Source organism: Pochonia chlamydosporia, chromosome 4 (genome assembly GCF_001653235.2).
Source record: "Pochonia chlamydosporia 170 chromosome 4, whole genome shotgun sequence".
In the NCBI taxonomy this organism is placed as follows: domain Eukaryota; kingdom Fungi; phylum Ascomycota; class Sordariomycetes; order Hypocreales; family Clavicipitaceae; genus Pochonia; species Pochonia chlamydosporia.
The window spans coordinates 3,930,387-3,945,209 of record NC_035793.1 but is presented as its reverse complement, the minus strand read 5'-3'; the positions used below and the strand labels follow the sequence as shown (position 1 = coordinate 3,945,209).

The 14,823-nt window shown below is 48.9% G+C and overlaps 5 protein-coding genes and 1 non-coding gene across 6 annotated transcripts; 1 reads left to right on the top strand and 5 right to left on the bottom strand.

The window, feature by feature from the left end:
* The first annotated feature begins 1,643 nt into the window (after positions 1–1,643).
* On the top strand, positions 1,644–1,715 carry VFPPC_17283. Its single transcript has one exon. It is a non-coding gene; the product is annotated as a tRNA-Thr (tRNA).
* Positions 1,716–3,415: 1,700 nt separating this feature from the next.
* VFPPC_08574 (urea active transporter) lies at positions 3,416–5,505 on the bottom strand (the record flags this gene model as incomplete). The annotated part of the gene is made up of 2 exons (XM_018287257.1): positions 3,416–3,710; positions 3,764–5,505. The coding sequence occupies 2 exons, from the start codon at positions 5,503–5,505 to the stop codon at positions 3,416–3,418; spliced, it is 2,037 nt and encodes a 678-aa protein (XP_018144215.1).
* Positions 5,506–6,999: 1,494 nt separating this feature from the next.
* On the bottom strand, positions 7,000–7,623 carry VFPPC_08573 (acetyltransferase; the record flags this gene model as incomplete). Its single annotated transcript, XM_018287256.1, has 1 exon — positions 7,000–7,623. One exon carries the CDS (start codon positions 7,621–7,623, stop codon positions 7,000–7,002), a length of 624 nt encoding a protein of 207 aa, XP_018144214.1.
* A 611-nt stretch (positions 7,624–8,234) lies between these two features.
* VFPPC_08572 (lipoyltransferase) lies at positions 8,235–9,224 on the bottom strand (the record flags this gene model as incomplete). Its single annotated transcript, XM_018287255.1, has 1 exon — positions 8,235–9,224. The coding sequence occupies one exon, from the start codon at positions 9,222–9,224 to the stop codon at positions 8,235–8,237; it is 990 nt and encodes a 329-aa protein (XP_018144213.1).
* A 611-nt stretch (positions 9,225–9,835) lies between these two features.
* On the bottom strand, positions 9,836–10,694 carry VFPPC_08571 (metalloprotease 1; the record flags this gene model as incomplete). Its single annotated transcript, XM_018287254.1, has 2 exons — positions 9,836–10,390; positions 10,452–10,694. The coding sequence occupies 2 exons, from the start codon at positions 10,692–10,694 to the stop codon at positions 9,836–9,838; spliced, it is 798 nt and encodes a 265-aa protein (XP_018144212.1).
* Positions 10,695–13,188: 2,494 nt separating this feature from the next.
* Positions 13,189–13,614, bottom strand: VFPPC_08570 (hypothetical protein; the record flags this gene model as incomplete). Its single annotated transcript, XM_018287253.1, has 1 exon — positions 13,189–13,614. One exon carries the CDS (start codon positions 13,612–13,614, stop codon positions 13,189–13,191), a length of 426 nt encoding a protein of 141 aa, XP_018144211.1.
* Between the last annotated feature and the right edge of the window lie 1,209 nt (positions 13,615–14,823).

Sequence of the window (14,823 nt, the reverse complement as noted above, 5' to 3'; positions counted from 1 at the left end):
TCAGCTGGTGCTTTTATTACGAATAAACACCCTTGGATATTTGCATCGGACAGCTTTGATTGGTGTTGTGTGATTACGGCGTCTCACCTGTTGCTCTCGGGGGTAATGAGAAACTCCGACTACATGCTTGTCATTACACATGTGCCTTGTTGAATACACTATAAATACCACGAATTCCGCTTTGTTTGATCAGAAAGAATACTCATCACTATTCCAACAATACTGTAGACTCCTTCGCCATCTTTACACTCAAATTCACAATGCGATTCCAGCTTCTTGTCCAGATGAGCCTTGTTGCTCTTGCCGCAGCCGCTCCGGTTGCCAATACCGAGAAAGAGGCCAGCGCGCTTTGCGCCGCGTTTGCTGAGCCTTGTGATGGCTTTGTAGCCAATCAGGCTTAAGTTTTGGATTCTCAGTTATGCTTGGTTGGTATTCTCTTCATTTTGGTGTATACGCATTTACTAACATGGCTCTTGAAGGTACCCCTGTGAGGATGTGCCACATGAAGAGTTATCAGCGAGGCGACCACTATAGAAAATATGAGTACACCGGAAATTTAAGAATCTATCCTAGCTATTCCCTCTTATTTGGGTCATTGTTTTTATGTTCGGATCATGTCAAAATACAGCACAGTTGGAGTTGGACTCGTTGTATGTAGAGCTTACCCTAGAAGAACCATGGAAATTTAGTTGTCACCCCAATTTATCATCTTCAAATGAAATGGAAAGTTTCTAAATTGGACGTATTTTTTGGGAAACTGCTCGAAATTAGTTGAATCCTCACGATGACCATTGTTGAGGCATTCGAAGAAGCTGCCTCTTGGTCCATTGGCAGGGTATAACAACTGGGATTATGCAGTACGCACCAATTGAGCCAATGAACTGCTTTGTTTGTTTCATTTAATCTCTGCAATGTCGATGCATATAGTGTATGACCGGAATTTACTTTTACAAGATAAGACGGAAAGGCGAATGTTCCCGTCCGATAGGGTTTCCCGACGGAGTAGTGCAACTGGGCGGCTCACGTCATTCTTAACCTGGTCATAGGGCTGAAGACTGGCTCATGCCTATTTCTGTTTCGGTCGTGATTCGTATGTTTCTTTTGCTTCAGGAAACCTGCTTCGCGGGGGATCTTACATCTAATTTCCACAGCGCAAAAGTTCCGCATCAGCCGTGCGATCGAGAACCCGTCTTTACTAGGGTTGGCTGTCATGAAATATGCAGCGCTGCTTATTTACATGCCTTGTCAAAGAACCCTATTGGCTTCCAGGTCAGATAATTTCGCTGCTTTCAACAACTCCGAGCCTACGGAGTACAACTCTTTGGCATAAGAAGAAAGATGATTGGTTGACGGGAATACAATCTCATGCAAGATGAAGCTCCCAAAAAGGTAACAGCCGTAGAATGAAAGGATCTCGCGCAAGTAATATTTTCTCAAACTATGCGTCTGATTCACAATGGAACAGCCACAGTTCAATGAGCCAACAAACAGGGAAGATTTAGTTCAAGTCGTCAACGAAACAATAACAGGAATCTGCCATTAGCCACTCAACTAATACACATGTGCAAGTGGCATATTGACCCACACATTATGCGCCATCTTCATAATTTGTAATAACTCTCCACCTTTTCAACAACTCGAATGCCCCGTTGGCTCAGTGGTAAAGCGTGTCACTAGTAATGACAAGATCACTGGTTCGATTCCAGTACGGGGCAAGTTGTTTCTTTTTGCGTTTCTCTACCATTGATTCATTTTTTTTTTGCAACTTGCTCAGGTTTCAAGGCGACGGAACGAATGTTGAGCGCACGTAATTACAAAACATAATTAGACAGCATGGACAAGACCCCATATAACCGCTTCTCGGGCTGTAGCATATTTTTTTGAGTTGTCAAAGGTCCGCTGCATGCAGCGCTCCGACTCAACGTTCATCGCGAGTTGAATCCATGATCGAAACTCTGCTTCATGAGTTTCAAATTGAAAGCAAATAAATAGAGGCGCTCGCAAATTCGCTCAACTCGGGTATTCAGGCCCTGTTGAGTTGCCTCCTTTGCTTAGATTGGTGGTCAGAATTGCAACTTTTCTCCTCCTTGACGGCCAGTGAGCCAAAGATTGAGAGAATGGGAGTAAATTTTTCAAATTGAAAGAGTATATGCAGACAATGGAATTGGCTCAATGGACCTACGCTGTAGCATTAAGTGGTTGAGCAACTGGAGTTCAGCGCAGTTAACATGGAGTCTCAAATCCGCAAAACAAACTCGAGCGCTGGTCAGGGAAGGGATAGGCAATACATGAATGGCCTGCAGGTTTCCAACCGATGAATGGAGACTTCAATCAGTACAAAGTACCCAAGACCGCTTCTATTTAAGCCCAAAGTGTTCAGTACCGACAAATCTCCTTACCATGCAGCACGCCAGATATGATGGACCTCCAAACGAAGAGCCTCCATTGGCAACAAGTACCAAGGCCGTACACATTTCGCAATGGGCCATTCATGAAGGACTCTTTTGAGCGCGTTTGTAAACTGTACGCAGCTCACAATATCCATTCATATCAGTGCACATTACAGAACTCATCGTCGACTCACCTCTTGCTCACATCTCCAACTCCAACAATGCTGTTCTCTATTGTGCGTGTAACAATAATAGAACGAACGGCAACTCTCAAATGAAATATAAAGTCCTCCTTTACCTCTCCATCATCTCGGAACGACCAACAGCATACATCTTATATCACTAGACACTTTCGTCTCAACGATACATACTCCCAAGAACAGGTTCCTTGACAACGCACCAGTCACTCATCATCAAAAATGCGTCGGGACATCCATCCAACACGGTAGCTTGCACTTCTATGTCTCCGTTGGTGCGGACGTTGGCATACTAACCTCACTTTTTCAGTCTGACCAACGCGCAAAGACACTATGCGCTCAGGATGCTCCTGCTGCAAGCTACGCATATGAGATCAACTGTAGACCGTCTCGACATTATCGCAAGGGCATTGGTTACAATTGACGCCTATATACGGTCGACAACTAGGTACGATCGGCCCTAGAGAGCACAAGTAGAAAGCGATGCTCAGCCCAAGGCACACAGCTGACCTGTCCTTTTCTAGAAACCTGGAAACCGCCATGGATTTCTTGGAGGCCTTTCTGGCAGCATTACAGGCTGAAGGCCTCAACGAAGGCGATGGCCAGCCTCGAGGCGAATAAATGGCCCTGAATCATAATTTGCCTGGGAATAGCAATGGGACATTCGTTTTACCAATGGTTACTCTGGGTCTTATCACGTACATCATGGGACACGGAATTGCGGGACCATAAGATAGTTGGGAAATTAGGAACTCAATAAACAAGCTTTAACAATCATTGGTATCTCAGTCATGCTCCGCGCACATTGTCATAAATATCCCACCTCACTCACCCACTCTTTGAAACAGACCCCGACTTAATAGGCGTCGCAGTGCCGCTTGTGTCTTCCGATCCAGGTTGCTCACTCACAAGAACCGGCTGCGGCTTTTTGCCCGTAACAATCAACCTCACCACCTTTACAAGCGTCTCTCTGCTTTCCCACGCGGGATATAACCCAACCGCAATGAACGAGCAAAAGATCCAGATAATGCCCACGGACACCCAGCCCGTGAAGAACTTCTTGGAGAAGATGTATCCAGATCCGTACATTGGCATAGGCCACAGGACGAGGAACGAAAGCGCCCTACACAAGTTAGCATGATGTCTTAAAATGTGATAAGAAACAATGGCACGTACATTGATACAGTAATAATGCAAGCGATTTTGAATGCCCGATTCAACTTGCGCTGCTCCTCGTCAAAGTTTGCTGCTGAGTGCAACTCAATCTGTCTTTGGGCCTCGGCATCAACGCCTGAGCTTTCCAAGACGTCATGGTCATCTGCTTTGCGGATGTCCATCATAGACTTCCAGTCATACTTGTCCAGGCCAAACACCAGACACAGTATCGGGATAAAAACAACTGGCGAAAGCAACGCGGTAACATTGCCAGCCAGCATGGGATCATTGGAACCCGTACACTCGACATCCAGTTTACCGCAGGTCTTCTTCGCGGTTACCAACCACGCGATGATGGCGCAGGCTGTTCCCAGAATGGGTGAGACAGTCGCCGCCCAGCGGTTCTGTCCTCTCCATAGGAGCGTAAGTGTCGCGGGGAGAACGGCAGCGGAGATGAGCACACCCATGAGGAGGTACAGGTATCCCATGGAGATACCGTTGTACCATAGACCAACGGAGATGCAGCATATGATGGCTGCGTAGACCACCATGCAGATGTGTGACATCCAAATGAGGTGTTTGCCCTTGGCTTCCGGGTTGAAGTACGTTCGGTAGATGTCGTATGTGAAGATGGACGACGTGGCAACCAGTTCGGCATTGAACGATGAAGTCACCGCCAGGAAGACCATGATGAGAGTAGCTGCCGCACCGCCTTTTCCAAGAAGAGCCACAGCCGCGTAGGGAAGTGCCAAACCAGCAGACACCTCCGACTCGGTCATGCGGTTTGGAAAAGTAGGGAAACGGGGGTTCGATTCAAGCGCAATGGCGGCTAGACCAAGCGTCGTCGCTGTAAGCCACGGGATGGCGAACCAGGCCAGGCCGCCCATGATGTATCCAGGCAGAGCGTGGACAGGATGCGCAGCAATCGCCTTGTTGTAGTATCCGTTGTCGAGGAACACGGTGCCAAAGTTGCCGACGATGTTGATGACGAAGAAGATGGCACCGCCTTGAGATCGCATGGTCAGGTAACTCCCATCTTGGTTGCCGTCCACAGGATGACGCTTGGCAGCTTCGACGAGCAGATCATACACTGCAGATGGACTTCCCAACACGTCGGATGTTGCGTACGCCGTGAGCGCAAATGTAATAATGATGATGAACAGCGCGAACCCGTGGATATAATCCGTGATAAATGTTGCTTTTAGTCCTCCCACAAAGGTATAAGCCACAACGGGGATGGGCATGATGAATATCGCCGCTACGGCATGCACACCCGTGAGAGCATTAATGGTCGCCGCACCACCGGCAATCAGCATAAGAGACACAAGCACATTTGTAAAGAGCCCAAAGGTGATAAAGGTGAAATGTGCGGGTGGACCATATCTCGCCTTGATAGCCTCAAGGAAGGTATGCGCATTCGGAGCCCGTTTCTTCAAGGTAATTGCCAGAGTAGCAAAGAGCAAAATTTGAACAGTCGCACCAGAGGCATACCAGAAGGGACCGGAAACACCGTATCGGTAGCACACGCCGGAGGATTGGAGCAAGGTGGCAGCCCAAGTCCACGAGGAGACTACCGCAGCGGCAACGAGGCCGGATTTCATGGTCCGACCGGCCGTGTTGAACATTTCGGAAGTTTGAACCTCATTGTTGAAGCGTTTGAGGATATGGGTCAGGCTGATCATGAAGATGGCAAAGGCGAAGCCGACGCCGAGGATGATTCCATAGCCGTAGCCTTGGCTGAGGGCTGGGCCGGGTGAAGTCATGGTTGGCGATGGCAACGCAGTGACGGGGTTTTGCTAAGGTCCAAGTAGGTTTAGTATCAAGGGGGAAATGTAACATTCCGGGGGAGACGTACAGTAGTTAATGTACAAAATGATGGACCGATAAGATTGACGTGCAGGCGGAGGTGGCCGTTTAACAAGCCACAGATGCGTTATTGCGACGAGATCGGAGCGAGCTCGTGTGCTTGCGACTCACATGCTATTGAGATGAAGGGTACAGAGTAGATCAGATAGGAAGAATTGTGTGTGAGCACCCCGGACTTTGGGAAGATGGTATCCTGAGATAAGCTTATCTAATGTGAGACCAGGACGGCTCGGGACGAGCTCCGAAAGCGGCGTGTCTGAGATGTTTGCGATGAAGGATATTGGTACATCAGCATGGATTCATTTCGTTTACTTGAATTATTTGTTGTGGGCTAATAATGATGAGTGTGTGTTGGTCGGTCGAGGATAAGGGAACGTATTGCACATGAACTTGATCATGGAGCTTCTAGTTACAATTACATATGAACAAAACACCTCAGCCCTACCCTGCTACAATTTCTTCAACTTGACAATTCACAGAAACTCACCAAAGAATTAAAAGCTTATGAGACACAAAATGGCAAAGCCACAATACTCAATGCCAAGCTCACAAGAGTCCAGCGTCGGCAGCGATGCGCCATCTTCAACCCGCGCCCCGTCTTCGGCAAAGTCGAAAACGTGCCGTATCTGCGGGGAATTAATGCACCCAGCTCAAATAAATCTCAGCTACCGTAATGCCAATGAAGACGCATCGGAAGGCTCCGTATCAATTGTCCCTGTAGGTGATAAGCCAGCGCGATAAAGAAAACCGTTACTTGTGATAACAGAAGCGGCCAATCAGGGTTGAGGTAAGTTACCAATTGGTCACAACTCGGGGGCCAAGAATCCAAAAATAGTTAGCGCCTTGGTTACTGGAGAATGAGAGTAATCGTATCTGGGGTTGAGTTTAGATTGGAAGATAGCATCTGCAAGTTGGACTGTGAGGGATTCAGATCAAAAGTAGGTAGTGCTTTAAGGGTCAAGTGCATTTTGAAACTGTACGGGCCAAGGTAAGAAGGTAACTGGCAGATAACGTAATGCCATTTAAGCGGCGAAATGTCATGATGGGTATTGCTTGTGATGATGACTTGAAGATCCTGTGAGTTTTGATTCGTTCAAACATGCTGACCTTTTATTGCAAACATGTTGCTAAACAGAATAATGAGTTATGGGACGACCTAGCTTGCATTCTCGTCAAGCTACTCATTCTACTAGGGTAAATCCTCCCCCCCTAAAAAGTCAGATATTTGATGTTTCAATCACGGTCCGCCATCCAACCGGAGCAAAGCCATTTAGCAAACCTTCACCAACAATCAACTTTATCCTTCAAACAAAGCATTCAATCCCTCTCCTCAATAAATCACATCCCCAGCAGTGCACAATACGTCATTAAAATGCTTCACACCCCCGTACCTAAACATCGCCCTTCAATCCCCTCAACTTCTCCCACTCACCCTCCAACATCCCCAGAATAACACCATCATACCACCTCCGATCAAGCAGCAACGCCTCCCGCTCCCTCCCCTCCTCCACAAACCCCAACTTCTTATAAAGATGCAACGCCTTGACATTGTAGCTGAAAACCCCAATCGCAATCCGATGCAATCCCGCACGCCTGAACCCCCAGTCAAGCGCCCAATTGATTGCCTCCCCGCCGTAGCCCTTCCCCCGATACGGCGCAATGATGTTGATGCTTATCATCGCGTTTCGATGGTGCATCATAGGAACCCCGCGGTCGATGAGGCTGACGTCGCCGATGGGTATTGGTTCCATGGATCTGTCATCTGCACTCGTGGCCGTATCTGGCGGGAGACAGATCAACGCGTTGAGGAGGTTTCCTTTGTTGTGGTCGATGTAGCTTTGGGCGTCGGTGAGTGGCGCAGGACGGGCGAGGCGCGGTGTTCCCATGACGGTGACCTCGGAGTCATTTAGGATGAATTCGGATACCCATGCTCTGTCGTGGTGGTTTTCCTCCATGGCTCGGTAGATTAGGCGCTCCGATTTGTAGGCGTTTGTTATGAAGTCTGGGTCGGCCATCTTGACGCTTAGTAGTTTAGAGAATTGAGAGGCGATTAATGGGAGAATGAATTACGATAAGTCGCTGGCTATTTACAAGCCATATAAATCTGTACGCTGGTCGTGCCGGTAGCCGAGTTGGCAATGTCTTGTTTCCAGAATAGAAGGTTTATTAATAGCTCATCGCATAATTACGCTCGTTGAAAGACGGTCTCCCCGAATGTCGGCATCTCACTTTCCTCCTTTGGAATAGTTGATCCTGCTGCCTGATGGCTCAAATCAACTCCCTGCACCGGCCCGTATTCTCATAGGTTCGTGGGTAAGGCTTCAGGCTTAGGCCATCTCGTAATGGCTAGTGGGTACGATGTTTGTTCATCAGTCACATGTACGTTTAAAGTCAGCGCATATGCATCAACGACAGCTGCATTTTACACGAAGCTGTGTAACAAATTCTTACCCAAGCGCTGTTGATTCCAAGGGCTACTTGGGTAGACAAAGTCGCCGGCAGACATACATGTGCCAATATTACCAACTCACACCGACTACAGGCAATGTCCAGCAAGCTAATGTATATTTTAGGGTATCTCAATGAAATGACAATGATACAACTCGCCAGTGTCCAAACGTCAACATCACCTCCCAGCCTCGCCATTCCAACCACTCCTCTTCCCCTCCTCCACCAATCCCTCCTCAAACAAACTCGCCCATCGACCAGCCAAATCCTCTAGATCCCATCCAATCGCCGAATCTACACCCACCTCCGCCGCCACAGAAGTAACCAACTTGCCATCCAGCCCGCATGGCACAAACCGCGCCCACGGATTCACATCCTCCCCTCCCGTTACGGGAATGTCAATATTCACAGCGATTCCCAACGCCGTCACATACCGCCTGTGATGAACACCCAGCGCGGCAATCTTGCGCTCCTGGCCATTCGACGTCGTGACCCATACACCCGGCTCATCGCGAGACGTGTACGTCTGGATGCCAAATAACTCTGATAGTAGGCGCTGCGTCGTCGTTTCCAGGTGGCTCGCGTACGAGGCCACCCCGTACCTGGGGTAGAGAGGCGAATGCATGTCCAGTATAGGCCAGAGAACTATTTGTCCCGGTCCGTGATACGTGGTTAAGCCGCCGCGGTTCGTCTTTCTGACCTGCGGGGAGAAAGTTTGCGCGACGGCATTGCGCCGGTGAAGGAGGTCGACTTCCAGTGGTCGCTGCAGACGCGTGGTTTGTTCTGGTGTCAGGTCCTGCTGGCGACGGCCGAGGGTGAAGGTTGGTGTAGCTTCAAATGATATGAGGCGTGGGCTTGGGCTTGCGGCCTTTTGTGCCTCTGGTGATGCTTTCCATTGCAAAAATTTGGCGCGGTGCTCCTCTTGTGCGTCTTCGGCTTGGTCGTAGGGTGATAGGCCGGTTGCGTGGTCTCCTTTGAGGTGATGATGCTCCAGGAGGGTCAACTTTGTGTTTGAATGAGCTCGCCTTTGCGGTAGAGATTGATGCAGGGTGCGTCTGGGTGAATGTGTTGTCCGGCCATCAAATTGTAGGAGTGGTGACACTGATGAGAGGATTCGGGGGAATGTTGGAGCGGCGCAGAGGCCACATCGCAGGGTGGCGTGCCGCATCATAAGGCCGACATGTGGTGTTGAATCGTGTGTAGTTTTATCTATTCCACGGATATGAATGCGGTGCGACGAGTGACGATGTCGCTGGTACAAGGGTGACAAGATTGAGATGAAGTCGAGTTGAATGTCAAGTTGGTTGAATTTGTTGGCCGCCACTTTTGAGAGCTCAAGCTTGCTGGAACGAATTGGTGTCTGAGCGGTGCCGCTTTTACTTCACTGGGCCATGCAACTGAGGCGTCGCCAATCAGATTGGGCTTAGATGCCAAAACAGCGTGAACCGCTGCAAGCCATCGCTGAAAGTGGATTCCCTTCGCTGTTATAGGCGGGCTGGAGAAGTTGATCATTTATTTGGTCAATTCTTAACTCAAATCATTCAATGTTGCATCGTACATCGCGGCAGAGTCCAAGACATCACTCAGACTTATATCTCGCAAATAATCACTCAAAACAAGAGACACCAGACATTTACTCATCATCTCATCGCCAAAAGTCAATCTGTATTCACTGCACGCTCGCTATGTATCGCCATATCCAACCAGACTCAATCTCAGATTCTCAACCACACCAAAACACCAACGCCTTCATCTCACTACACTTACAACATCCAACCTCTACTTGCGGTAGTAATCATAAGAGCTGCGCATGCGCTTGCCCTGACCAGCAGTAAACTCCCGCCTGCAAGTACCATAGCTCATAAAGTTGTGAACGGGGTCCTTGCCCGGGAGTCCAGGGCAAGTGTCCTGCTTCTCGTCACAGCTCCAGCTCTTCTTGCACGCCGGCGTATCATCAACCTGGTCACCGCTGCCACCACACTCACCCTCAAAGGTATGGTACAGGCCCAGCCAGTGGCCGACTTCATGGGTGGTCGTCTGCCCATTCGTCATGGTGTCCGTGCGAATGGTACATCCGTCCCTGACGAACGCCTCGGAACCGGGCGCCGCCTTGGTAGGGTAGTAGCAGTACCCGTTGGCATCCATGGTCGGAATGTAGTACAAGTTGAGCGTCTTGTAGTCGCCCTTGCGGAGCTTCTTCTTCATGGCCTGTTGGTCCTTGTCGATGGCCCACTGGCCGTTGACGGTGTAGTCAATCTTCTTGATGGTATACTGGAATCCCATCTTGGAGTAGTGCTTGTTCATGCCTGAAATGGTGTTGCGCACATCTTGTTCCTATTTTTACGGTGCTTAGAACTTGTTGCATACAAAAGACGGTCTTGCAACTTACCTTGGCCCATCCGCCGCCGGGAGTCTTGTCCTTGGCAACAATGTGGACGTAGACGGGGACATTGACGTTTGCCTTGGCAGCAAATTCACTGTCCGCAAGCATGGTCTCGTTAAAGAGAAGTTGCTGGGTTATGGCCTTTTGCTCCTCAGTAGGCTCAGGAGCACCGCATTCCTCGCGACCTTGCAGAGCAGCGCCCATGACACTTGCGGTCAAGGAGCCGGCCAAGAGGAGAGCAGTTTTGAGAGTCATTGTAAGGACTGTGGTCTCGGTTGAGAGTCAAGAAAGCAGGAAATGATAGAGATGTTGGTAAGGAGTAAACTGGCTTGGATCGAAATAATAGTCCATGGCCAGGACAACAAGACCCTTTTATACAATATTTGTTGCTCCTTTTCCAATCCACCAGACATCCTGCAACCATATCGCAAGCTTACAACACGACAGTGCTAGTCAACCCCCAATCTCGGGCACACCTAAGCGTGCCTTCTTCATGTGGAAGGTAAGGATTTACTCCTGATGCATCCTCCGCTTACATGGTTGCAAGACTATCTGCTGGGGAGATAAACGGAGGCAAACTCCACAAGCCAAGCACAACGACGAGCACTAATCGGAATGAGAAGCAGGGAATAGATTGATTCAATTCTCGGACCGTTGAATCTGAGGCTATCCAATACTCTTCTCTTCTGGTCATTCAACAAGGATGCTCGTTTGTGCTGTTTCGTGATCCCTTCGGCCAAGAATCATCACCCGACGCACTTGTAGCCCGGTGGCTAGTAGCATGTGCCGAAGGATGCGAACCAATTGCTCCGCACAAACTAACTAACATGTTGGGGTAAAATGAAGAAGGATTTTTCCAACCGGCTTCCTCATAGGGCTAAAGTGAGGGAACGTGGTAGCATGCCAAGGCTCACGGAGCACTTGCTCAATCCCGCAGCCTCACCTAGTCAGGGGTTCTTCAATTCTCCAAGGCGCGTGGTGAGACTTCGGAATTCTCTCTCGCCGAAAGAGGTATTGGTATTTTTTCAATATTTGTTAAAAGTCGTCAACGAATTGGATGTCAAGCCTCATTAGCAACAATGTTTCGAGTGGCAGCTTAGTACTATGAGTGTATGCGAGAACCCAAGCCACACGAAAGCTGCCTATTTTGGCAACAAACAAACTGACAGGTCTAATGGCTTTTATTCCCTCGAGGCATGCATGCTGACACACACATCCAATAGGAACAGCGGCGCGTCTGTCGTGTGGCATACATTGTAAGGATATCCTCGGTGTCTCCCCGTCGTGTAGCCGCATTTGGAAGGTCCTAGCTCATTTAGCTGGGCGTTCCGAAGGCCAGGCACAGGAGTCACAGGACTGGACAACTCAAAAAATAAGCATGCTTGTGCCCAACTACCGCCTGGTGGCTCGGGAGGGCTGAGTTGCAGATCGGTCCAGCTGAGTTTGTGGTGAGCACCAAGTATTGAAATGGCACCCAATCACGGTAGCCGAGGACATTGAGAACGATTGCCGAGTTCGTGGGCAGCAAGAACAGACGGATAATTGGACTGTTTCGCTCCCTGTGTGATTGTACGGGATGCCGCATGACGGATGTTCCCTCTCTGACAGTGTGCCTTGGTGGCTCATCGACCGGAAGAGGCCGTTCCTTGTGACCGAAAAGGATGCTGACTTGATACGGAGTAGACATGGTATTGTACTATTATTTGCGACTGTGCGACCGAAGTGTGGGAGCGAATACTTGATACTCGGCTTCAGGGATGATGCATGCCCAAGCAGTCAAGTCGGCGCAGTAATCATCCTTCGCTTCGGGCGTTGCCTCTTTGGTCAGCAATTGGTTCCTGGCTAAAGACTTGGGACATGGCTATTTATTCTTGGGCAAACTGGAGCATCACTCGCGGCCCTATTTGTCCTGCCATAACGCCACACAACCGCAAACAACGCAATGGCTTACATTGTTCCCTTTTTTGGCTCGTAAACACTTTTTACACTTTGGGCTGTTTCTAAGCCGGCTTCTCTTTCATGCCAAGTCAAGGTGAGGGTTCCTTGTCTAGCTAAGCACGAGTTGCAGTCTTGGTGAGATGGTGGGCTCATCGTGCGAGTTGGTGAGAAGCAGAAGCCAGTGTGTAGCGGACAACAGGATGGAGTATTCAAGTAGTTGATTCGTCGATGATGTGGGACATAAACTGTCAGCTTGCACACGACTTCTCTCACAATCTCAAGAGATGGTACTGTAGCTGTAAGAGCATAAACTGTCAACGGACACACTACTTCTCTCACAATCTCATGTCATGGTACTGTAACTATAATATGACAACAGAATTGACTTAATGTTTATGGCTTTAATTTTCAATTATATTCGCTTCACACTCAGTTCAAAATGACCTATAATTGTGCTCATTATCGTCCTGTCAGAACCGAGAAACCGTCATCAGGCCATCATGAGAACCATGCACTTCACCAAGTCTAAACTTGCTCACAGACTAGTTTCGAGAATCACATCTGTTGTGTCGCCACGCGACCGCATCAACTCGGAAACGAAAAAAAATTGAAACATGAATACTGTGCACTTCTGTTTCCACCCAAACTGCCTAGGTACCCATTTGAGCAACAACCTGTTCGATTCAGCACCCTAGCCAAGACCTCGTAACCTCTTCAACTCAATACGAACGCTCTTCCCCAAAACTACTCCTTTCCAAACATGCACGTATCCAAACAAATACACCCAAGTATACCACCTAGATACACCTCCTCAATTCCAACCTCTCCCATCACATACAAGAAAAACAGCACCCCCCAGCTCCTGGAAGTTCAAGCAGTCACCTCTCTTAACCCCGTATGACTTCAGAGTATATTTCGTCGTGCAATCCGAGCCCTCACTATGGTGAATAATGCGGACTTTCCCGTCTGGGCAATTCCCATAGTTGTGTACCCAAACTGACCGGATCTCCTTCTTCTCACTCAGACACTTCTCGGCTGTCCCCCAAGAGACTTCGTACGACCAGAACTTGTTTCCCCCACAGTTTGCGTCGCCGTAGCCGTCTGCTGTGAAGTATGTCTGGCCGGAAGCCCTGGGGTTTAACTCGGATTCGGGTTCAAGGACGGTAGTGTTGTAAGGTGCGCCGTGGGATACCTGCAGACCTCCCAGGACGAGAATCACGGCCGATTTGAATAGCATTTTGTGCCTGGTTTCTCTGTACGGCGGGTTGATCGTGTGTGTTGTTCTTGGAATCTCGGGTTTGACCGTGAAGCGAGTTGGGAGTTGATGGACGGAATCGAGTGGTGGTTTTCTGCCTTTTATAGAGATTGACCAAGATACCAGGCCATGAGGGCATAGCGCGAAGCTACTTCTAGTTATGGAAACCAAACTATGGCTTTGCGTTCGGCTACCTGACGCATGATGCTTTAGCGAGCTGTCACTTGGGATGCTGGCCAGTGCTGCTATTGTTGTTGTCACTTTATTACAGATGCTGCGGAATCGACGGACGGTAGCCTCGCGGCGGGCAATTTATTTTTCGTGGTACCGGAAAAGGGAAGCAATTTGCGGTGGTCTTCGCAATAGTCGTGGTGGTTACGCGTCCGTCTGATATGGTGATACATCATCATGGCAAAACTGCGTTGGTGTTGTCGCTGATTGTGCAGCTTCATCCTGGTTTGGCTTGCAAGGGGAATAGTTGTTAGAAACTCTTACGAGAAATCCCTAATCATGATTTGCCCGCCTACAAACTATGGACTACAGCCCTATTGAGAGTTCATATTCGCAGCCTCGTGGCGTCGAGGACTCGAAGCCTTGCCGTGTATTCTGTGATGTCTCAGCGTAGACCAACTCCACGTACGTGGTAGGGCGCAATGCCATGCAACCGCACGTGTTCACAAACGATTGCGGTTGTGTTTTTGCGACTCGGTTTCTACCCATGAGTGCTCCTGGCACTTCTAGGGATGCAGGTTTGCTCAATATAGCGTTTTGGCAAATCGACTCCAATGTCAAGGTTGCTGGACAACGCTCGAAGTTTTACCCAGGTTTGCAAGCTTAAGCCCGGTGGAAAACACTATTAAGTGTAAAGACCACTATGGTCTCAACACCCCTATTATTTGTCGTTTCATATGATTCTGCGTCAATGTCATACGTACAGCGCCAATGCGAAGGAGTCCACAGCAGGCAGAATCACGTAGCATGAGATGTCTTTTAGATCCTGCGGATATCGAGAATACAATTGTGGCGATTCTACTTTCCACAGCTTATTTCCTATATACTATTAGGTGAACTAGCTGCAGGATTTGCTGTGCCGCCACTTACACTTCATGATACTGTATTGCGCAGCAGCTTTACTCTCATAAAAGTGCAGCTAGTTCACAGCAAAGCCGAACGCGCCTTCAGAAGTTTGAC